The sequence below is a fragment of the Selaginella moellendorffii genome, unplaced genomic scaffold (genome assembly GCF_000143415.4).
Source record: "Selaginella moellendorffii unplaced genomic scaffold, v1.0 SELMOscaffold_5, whole genome shotgun sequence".
Classification (NCBI taxonomy): Eukaryota; Viridiplantae; Streptophyta; class Lycopodiopsida; order Selaginellales; family Selaginellaceae; genus Selaginella; species Selaginella moellendorffii.
Window position 1 is genome coordinate 981,047 of NW_003314266.1, and position 9,868 is coordinate 990,914.

The 9,868-nt window shown below is 44.3% G+C and overlaps 1 protein-coding gene and 1 long non-coding RNA gene across 2 annotated transcripts; both read left to right on the plus strand.

Annotated features, from left to right (window-relative positions):
• Positions 1-6,944: 6,944 nt before the first annotated feature.
• Positions 6,945-8,227, plus strand: LOC9658468. Its single transcript, XM_024669959.1, has 5 exons — positions 6,945-7,052; positions 7,109-7,224; positions 7,340-7,407; positions 7,461-7,524; positions 7,651-8,227. The coding sequence occupies exons 2-5, from the start codon at positions 7,134-7,136 to the stop codon at positions 7,836-7,838; spliced, it is 411 nt and encodes a 136-aa protein (XP_024525727.1). The 5' UTR covers positions 6,945-7,052; positions 7,109-7,133; the 3' UTR covers positions 7,839-8,227.
• Positions 8,228-8,865: 638 nt separating this feature from the next.
• On the plus strand, positions 8,866-9,852 carry LOC112344691. Its single transcript, XR_002991819.1, has 2 exons — positions 8,866-9,461; positions 9,539-9,852. It is a non-coding gene; the product is annotated as an uncharacterized LOC112344691 (long non-coding RNA).
• Positions 9,853-9,868: the final 16 nt, after the last annotated feature.

The window sequence follows — 9,868 nt, forward strand, 5'->3', positions numbered from 1 at the left end:
GACGGCCGGAAGCCCAATGATTTGAAGCTCAACGCCTTGCGTTTCTCGCGGTCTCTAGACGACGACAACCTTCTGACAGTGGCTAATGCTCTTCTACGTGGTGAGGTAGTCTTCAACAAGACCAAAATGACTCCCGGCCATATTGTGACATACGAGGACTTGTGCATGACTCTGAGAGCTCGTGCGCTATTGAAGGATTGGATCTTTGAGCAAGTGGCCGTGGAGAGGGTGAGCATCGACACCACGCAAGAGATGATGGAAGAGCTGGAGTTGTCAAATGAAGACATCGATGAGTACGTGAAGGGGGCCCCCAAGTTCATCGATCTGCTGCGGGATGCCATGAAAAGTAAAGCTAAGAAGTTGGATCAGTATCCAAATTTCATTAAGAGGGATGTCGACCGCCGGCTTCAGAAACAGCTTGACCCCGCAGTAGAGGCCTATCGAGAACCTTACCGGGTATACGTGAATTCAGATGAGGATCAAAGGTGGAGGAGCATCGTTTCCCGCGGAGATGAGCAGGTCAAGAGCATCTTTTGTGTGATGGACTTCACAAACGAAGAGATCACTCATGCAGATGAAGTCAGCTCCATCATTGACTTAATGGTGGGACTTGCGGAGGTGGAATCTTCAGTCCACTATATGATCTACGACTCCGAATCCTATCACAAGTTCTGGAAGGCCTTGAACGAGGTGAAGGCTCGGTTGAAAGGCAAGGAGATGCGGGAGATCCATGGGATAATGGCTAAGAAGAAGATACTGACGAATGTCCGCATCTTCACACTCGCCCTTGTTATTGGTCCTGCAGTAGAGTGGGACTAGAGTGACTTCCCAGCTTCGTTCGACAAGGCCGATCGAATTGATCTGAGGGAGGTCAATTTACCCGTGCCTGAGGAACTGAAGACGGCTATGGAGCTTTTGAATCCAAAGAAAGCTCCAGGTGCAGCATGGGAAATGCTCAGTTGGGTCTTCAACGCAATAGCGGGTGACACCAAGGGCAAATGCGTTGTCGAGTACAACTGCGGCGGACTATTCTTTCGAGCCGCACTACTCAAGGGTGTCCCGTGTGTTGCGGTGACAAACTCCATTGAAGAGGTGACTTCAATGGAGCATATAATTACAGTTGCCAAAGAAAAACAGTATCTTCTCTGCGAACCTGGTGAGTACGCACTTTAAGTTTAAATGTTATCTCACAAGCTCTGTATGCAGGAGCGTGGCCACCCCCAGATGCTGAAACGGCGTTAACAGCTACTGATGTTAGGCCGAGCTCACAACCTGCACAAGGTAAGGTCACGTGAGGCCTCACGCCATTTTGATTATAGATCGTTGTGAATATTCAGACACGAGGACTGAAAAGCGCATTGGTGGCGCGTCGAAGAAGGACAAACAGACAAGCAATAGGAAAAAAGGAGGTACAAATTATATTTGCAATGGCGTGTGGTCTCATGCCATTCCTTGCAGGAGACACTTCTTCAAAGGCAAAACAGGCAAGCACCAGCCAAGCTCAAACTGACAATGGTCATAAAAAGCGAAAGCACGTTGGACAGTCGTCGGGATCAGAGGCGTTTGATTTGAAAAGGAAGAAGGGCAACGAAAAGATGATAGGTAATGCCTCGCGGTTATGGCGTGTGTGCTCATGCCATTCATTGCAGATCAAGGGCTGAGTGAAAGGAGCCAGTCACCACCTCCTGACTCAGATTCCTATGGCGGACTCCCCTTCCCCAATCTCAATGGAGAGGTACAATGGATGAGGGATGCTTTTCAAGTCAGGGCCACGTTTTTCTCATCTCGTCGTCTTCGAAGGGTGCAAGAACGTGCAGAAACCATGTTAAGACAGTCGGGTGAGGATACGGTCCTAGGTCAAGCACTGAAACAGGCTATGGATGTCTTGTATTTTGAGATGGAGACTCGGCCAGATGATTTTCCCAAGATGGTCCTGGAAAAACAAGCCATCCAGCCTGAGCAGCCTATGGAAGAAATGCAGGAGGGGGATGAGGAGCCAGAGAAAGATAATGAGCAGGAAGAGCAGAAGGACGAAGAGGAGGACAAAGAAGAGGAGGACGAAGAAGAGGAGGACGAAGAGGACTTGGATGGTCCTCACAATGGTGACGATCACAATAACGACGATGACGATGATGGCCAGCCTGAGGTGGCCAAAGAGCAGCGGAGGAAGGTCATACAAGACAAACCATCAGGTAAATAATAGTACATCCATTCCTAACCTTTTACCATTTCTAACATTGTCCATGTAGGTCGCAGAAGAAATGGTAAGTAGAGATTATTCAGTTGAATTAAGATACAAACTCTAGCCTTTAGTGTCGAGGAAGGATAGTGCCAAGCAAGGGTCGAAACGTATGTCCAATCCTTCAGAATCAGCAGTGCGCCCAATAGCAGTTGATGGTAAATACAGTATAGTCGATTCAATGTGCTAATGAGTTTGTTTTTAGTAGCCAGTAGGGAGGATACCATCTCAATCGAAGGGAGATATTTGGACATGCATATGGATCCGCCAGTGGACTCTACTTGCCTGCAAGCGTCATCAGAGTTGGTGGAGGCTACTATCCATATCAACGCCAAGCAAGCTGACCACGCTCCACTTGATGCTGCCCATACCACTGAGTCAATCTTGTCCACGTATCCAACTGACGGTGACCAGGCGCCATTGGACCCGCATAAGGCCGCCCCAGCCGCCGAGCCGGTCGTATCCTCATTTCCAACGGACTCAACGTGTGCCCAATCGTCTGACTACGCGCCGTTGGAACCTCCCTACACCGCCCCTGCTGCCTGTTCGGTCATGTCCACTTTGCCAACGGAGGCACCAGCTGAAATGGCGTGTGATCACACGCCATCGGAACCACCCCATGCCACTGTTGAGCCAGTTGTACCAGAGTCTACAGCTGAAATGGCATGTGCCCACACGCCATCGGATGCGATTGACCCCACATTGCAAAGGAGAGTATTTCCGCCCTTCACGTTTCCTCGACCAAAACCCTCTGAACGACCATCGGGAGCACCATTCGCTAATATTGTAGATGGTAAAATTGACTTGTACCATTTTTTATGCTGACGCATTTCATTTCAGAGTCACGGCGAAAGTACTGTATCGTTTTTGATCTGAACGGTGTCCTTTTCTCCCATGAGCGTGGCTCGTCCTCGAATGTCACTGCACCCTCCAAAGCCTGCAGTTGCAAGTTGGTCAAAAGAGACAGATTCACATTAATCACACGGGAGAAACTGCGGGATCTAATAATGACCATGCGACACTTAAAACAGAGGGCCGGGTTCAATTTGCAATTGGGAGTTTGGACATCCATGATGCGCCACAATGCATTAACGTTGCTACAGATGATGCACGATCAGACGCGAGTAATATTACCATTTGACTTTCTCCTAACGCAGGAGGATTGCTTGACTATGGTCCATGTGAGGGGTAGCAAGCCCATCTTCGTCAAGCCAGAGGCTGTAGTGATGAACCGGACTGCTAGGTCAAGTGAAATCCTCATCATCGATGACTCGCCGATTAAAATTGCAGCGAACACGCACACATATGCAGTGCACCCCATCTCTTGCAGTATGGAAACTAGGGAGAAGAAACCGTATGTTCTGGGGGACCTTGCAAAACGGCTTGAAGCGATGGTGATAGAGAACCGGCCAGTCCAGGAGGTGGCTGCAGAAATCAACCAAATGGCAGATGGAACGGTATATCAGAAGCCATTTGATCGGACAGACACCAGTCATCATTTATGGCATGTATATTGTCTAACCAAGCACTATCCGCATCTCCATAATCTGCTCAACCAGATGGGTTCTTCGACCACTGAACATGAGCGTGGACGTATTAGAGAAGAGATGGCATTACTATTGGGTTTAAATCCTGATAGTGTGGAGAGTGATGAAATTCCAAGATTATTGTATAGGCGTTGGAGGCAAAAAATAACAGTTTGAGATGGCATGTATTTATTTAAAAATGTAACTTATTATGGCATGGGGTTCCATGCCATTGTATTAATATTAAAAGACAATTCTTTGAGAGGATTTGCATTATACTAGAAGTGTTACAGCATGTTATTGGAAATCTACGAAGTTGTTTTATTAATAAGGGGAAAGTAAAGATTGAATGGGGACTTGGGCTCCACCTAGACTCGGAGCAACTAAGCCAATATTAAAAGGATGGAAAGAAATTGGACGACGATGACAAAGAGAAGAGAGAGGTGAAGCAGTGGCAGAGGGAGGAGAAGTGATTGAGTAGACATTTCCTTGTTTAAAATAAAATAGCATGTGCCTCAATGCAGTTGAATTTTGTTATATTTATATACTATATAAAGGTTTGGAAACCTTATTTTACAAGTGGGATAATGACAATTCCCACTTTAACGAAATAGAGCTTATTAGTACTCTAACTCGGTCTCGGACTTGGTCTCGGACTCGATCTCGGACTTGATCTCAGACCTGATCTTGGACTCGACTTCGGACCCGACTTCGGACTCGGTCTCGAACCCGATCTCGGATCTTGGACTCTGTCTCGAACTCGGTCTCGAACTCAGCTTCGAACTCGGTCTCTAAGTCGGCCTCGGACTCGAACCCGGACTCTATCTCGAACTCGGTCTCAGAGTCAGTCTTAGACTCGATCTCAGACTCGGTCCCATCCGATGAACTCTTTGTCATTTCGGTCATGCTTTCGGGGATCTTTTAGCTTACGACACCTTGGGGAGTTGGTTCCTTACACAAAGTTGTTGATAACTATAACTGAAATAAAATCTAGAGCTATGGCATAAGCATTAGTTGACTATGGAATCCCAATGAACCAATTGCAACTTCGTGTACAACTACTAAACTCTTAAACTAACTTTGAAGTCATAACTTTGAATTAAAGAAAGAGACTTAGAGAACCACTATAGTTTATAAAATACCATTGTAACAACTGATACCTCCCCTGTTTAAGTCTACCTATTGATAATTGTCTGAGACCACCATTAACTCGGACTTAAGACCACAAGTAGAACAACTATTGTCCTCATCTAACACTACACATAGGAAGTCAAACTCACTCTATTTGTCCCCCAGATCCTCCTTATCACCTTCTCGAAGGAAAAAAGTTTTGAAGCATTAGTTCCATCTAGATTTACTATATTCATCCTTATTTTACAATCCATATCATTCGTCCTCACTCCACTACCATATTTGTTTGTCCTCACTCCATTGTCAGGGCCAGACTCCTATCCGTCCCCTCCGAAGAAAAAAACAATTTGAAGTGTTGAGGCAAAAAGGAAAAAATGAGAAAAATTAAGGAAAAACAATTGTGGAAGAAGAAAAAGTGGATAAAGAAACATAAAAAAAAGAATTTGTAATAGCTGGCAATGTAGAAATGGGGAAATCAAAATAAAGACATATGCTCAAAGCTTAGAAAATAAGGGACTTTCTATTATAAAATACTTTAGCCACTATAATATAAGTAAAAGATTCACACTGCTCAACCTTCTTAACACACAATTTAACACTTGAGATTGAGAAATTAATAATAACGTCCACACTCTCAAGGGAATATATAAACTCCTCAAAGGCTCTTAACAGCACTCACAAGTGAGGATATGCATTCAACTTGAAACTCTGGCCAAAGTGATTTGAATATTCAACACTAAAACTGATCAAAGACTTTACCAATGAAACGAAAGCAAGATTCTCAACTCATGAATACACCCAACATCTAAATTAGTATAAAGAGGACATAAAACACTAAACTCAATACTAGATTGAGAATGAGAATTATCAAAGTCATAAATGATGGACATGCCAAGAGAAGAAAACACTATAAATGAGGAAGAAATACTAGGAACATGAGAAGATGGCTCAGGCCGACAAATAAGAAAAGGTTAGGAAAGAGTAGAAAGTAAAGAGAAAGGATTAAATAGCAAATTGAAAGATTAATACCTACCACACGAAATCTCCATTTCATCTCCAAAACTATCTTTATAATAATTAAGTTCTTCATCACAATTCAGAATCTATTCGAGCTTATAAACATTGTCTTCCCATAAATTTAATCTTCGAACATTTTCCAAGAACTAAACTGCATCATCCATAACTTGTCAATCAATGTCACAATTATGTTCCATATCAATGAAAGATGGCAAAACACTAAAAATAAAATAAGTTGTGTACAACACACCAAGGATGGGTGTAACACCAACATAATTACATCCCATAGCACCAAAAGTTTGATCCAATAGAGCAACATTGGCAACTTCAAATGATATACTCTTTGATCGATGATGGTGTGACATGGTAGAAGAAGAAAATGCAATGAAGATTAGAAGAAGAGTAAATTTAAGCACAACAATAGCTAAAATTCTAGATTTGCAAAAAGTTAATATAAATCTAAAATTAAAAAAGAATGAACAAATAAGAAAAAAAAAACCATAATCCCAAACACTAGTACAAAGTGTTACAAAAAACTTTTGCCCTTTAAAGATAAATTGCAATGCCCTTCACCTCCACTAATAAAGCCTGAGTGGCTGTAAAAGATTAACTGATTTTGGTGATTTTAGCTAGAAAGTGTATCTACCATTGTAGTTTTTAAAGTGGGTAAAAGTAATTGAATTAATTGAATCATAAATTTTGTGGGATTTGTGGTCATCCCTGGAAAAAAATTATGAGCTACAATTCCTTTCTATACTTTGCCTTTTAGATGATTGCCTCCAATGTGGGAGATCATTGGTGGTTTTGCAACGGAGTTGATCGGTGCTGTTGTCTCCAAAATTAAAGAGTAGACCACTCTCTGCAAGAACGATAGACAAACGATCTGGCTTGAGGAAGAACGATTTTGATGCTTACGCATCGCAGGAAGGAAGAACCCTAAATGCATCCACCTAGGCGCTGACGTGTTCAAACTATGTGGCACTGGAGGTGAGCCACGTCATTATAATGTTTCCTAGGGTTTTAGAAAGCGCTCTTGCTGTCCGGCATTGCATTCTCGGTCGAAATCAGTGCGTTCTCGGCCAAAATCTATGCTCCGCTTGGTCAGCGCTTCACTTTCTTGACAACTCTCTGCACGATTGGTTAGTTCTTTGCACGATTAGGGAATATTTCCAGGTTTTCATGGTCGATCGCGCAGCAGCAGCGCCAAATGCAGGAGAGCAATGCCGCCAGGAAGATCCGCAAGCCATACACCATCACAAAGTCGCGCGAGAGCTGGACGGAGCACTACAAATTCCTTGAGGCGCTTCAACTGTGAGTTCCTCTCGTCTTTTTCTTGCACAATCATGGCCAAGAAGTAAGGGCAAAGATTATAGGGTAGAGTACGTTCTTTCCCTCTCGAGCATCACCATGCTGATCTTTCTTGTAGGCATCGAGAGCAGGGGATGGGTTTTGCCACTTTGCTACTGCAACTACGTCTTGTCCAAGCTGGACGAGGTGAGTGTTCTGGTATCCTTCTAGACTTGTTTGATTCGGATTTTTCTTTCCAGTTGATGGCAAATGCTGCGACGACTGAGTGGGAGGATCAAGAGGAAACACTGGCACGTCTAACACGTAAGTTTTGGAGAGTTGGATCTCTATCTTTTTTTGGAGAGTAGGAACCCAACCGTTATCCAGGATCTACGAGCTCGTGACAGAACACCCTAAGTTAACTTACTGGATCTCTTGGACGTGACCAAGATCTTGCTGGAGCTAGTCTACTCCTGGCTGCTGCTTCAGCTCGGGCGCAACGAGCAATCCCTCGTTTGGCTCGCGCGACTAGAGAGTCAAGCTCTAGCCAGCACCGCCACCACTGGATAACAGGTGGAGAAGTTTTTCTTGTTTCTCCTGGACAACTTCAATTACGAGGATCGGCCAGATCACGCTAGCTTAGCGAGGCTGAGACAAATCCACGATAGCTTGAGCAGCAGCCTGGTCAGGATCGAATGGAAGTCAACGAATGTATTGCCTGGTGTCCTCCAGATGCTCGAGGTACTGTGAGTTCATCAGACGTGGTGTCCAAACTCTTTTTTCTTTGTCCTTCTAGGAGCTCATGATACCCTGTCGACGCGAGTGAGCTCCTCGGCCGCCTTGTCCACACCTTCTGTGAAAAATTGTAATAGCAATCTGAAAAATGACCAACTCAATTCCAACAAAAAAATCCAGAAAGATTACTCCAACAAGAAAAGTGGGGTGGTAAAATTTTGGCCACCAGATATCATTGAACACTATTTGAAGTGGTGAAATCATGGTTATTGTGGATGAATATTTTCCATAAATTTTTTAAAAATCACGGTCAAAAGCCGGCAGTGTCTGAGTCCCTCTGGTCTTCAGTTTTGGAGTGGAAAGATAACCATTCCATTGTTGTATTGAACATATGTATGGATAACAACCAACTTTGGAGAGTACTACAAGCTTCAGATTCTCATAAACCATGTGATCCAGCTGTGCAATGTTTTTGCTAGTGAAAGGCATTACTGCACTGCAAATCATGTATGAATATTGCTTTCAATACTTGGAATGTTCAGGTACCAATATCCAATAATCCAGATGTATATGTAGGTTTCATACCTTAAATAAAGAACTTCAAAAATGCTTGAAGGGTGACGTTTTCTTTCTTTTGAAGGCTACCTTTCACTTCGAGAGTTTATTAAAAGATAAGTGTAAAATACAATCAAATTTAATAATGTTTTATAAGCATAAATATAATAGATTTACACACAAATTACAGTGTTATTGATCCAAGTCTAGCTACAACCAAGTTTTGGAAACTCTATTAAATAAAGAACTTCAAAAATTCTTGAAGGGTGCCGTTTTTTCTTTCTTTTGGAGGGATCTACCTTTCACTTTAAGAGTTTATTAAAAGATATAGTCTTCAAAGTGTAAAATATAATCAAATTTAATAATCTATAATAATAAGAACGAAGAACCCACACCCCCGCAGCCGTCCGATCCCAGGCCCGGGGCAGCCTCGGAAGCCATGGTTCTCGGCAAGGGGAGGCCAGCCCAGGCTCGGGCCAGGGCCGGTGGCCATGGTTGGCGGGAATATCGGCTCAATGTTGTGGCGGCCAATGGGCGGGATGCACGCGTGGCCGGGAAGGGAAGAGGGCGTGGTGACAAGTGTTATGCCATGCACTCCTAGGGCTCCATGGCTGCTCTGGTCGGACACGGTTGTGTGGGCATTCCCGTGAGAGCCTGTGCGTGGTAAGTAACAGGGGCGAGAGTAATGGTAGGATCAACGAGGCCTAGGCGAAGCAGGAGATGCTGGCTTACCAGGCCCTGTGCCAAGCCGAGCTCATGAGGTCGGAGAAGACGCCCCACCGGACACAACCTGGCACCGCTCCCAATCACCAAGAAGTCGAAATATTTCGTCGAGCTTCCATCCAGACGTGTTCTTGAATGGCGGCCATTCTGGTGTGAGGAAATCCTCCCATTTGCGGCAGCGTTCGGTATGATCCCTGTTGGAGATCTGCGTCTTTACCAGTGGATTCATAGAACGCTACTCTTTGAAGGTATGGCATGGAGTCCCTCTTTTGCATTAGAGCGAATGTTGTGAAGGGGAGCTGACACCTCTCTGTGGGATTTGCAGGCGAGAGAAGATGTACCTCGGTGATTTTCACTTGAAAGTCGTCCATTTTCATCTTCACCCCGTTGAAGATCCAAGCTCGAACTCGCAGTGACAAGCAAAGCAGCACAGGGACTCCTAGAGGCTCGGGGATATTATATTCTAAACAACACGCACGGATTGATTGGAGTCAAGTCATGTCACACAAGCAGACGAGACGATGGACTCTGGATATTAACACGTAAGGTGGTACACAGGATTAATTCGTTTTGACTTTCTCACTGAACTTCGCCATTGTTTCAAGAGGAAGGAACACCGTGACTTCAATGGCTTTCCCACCTCTCGGTGACGGGT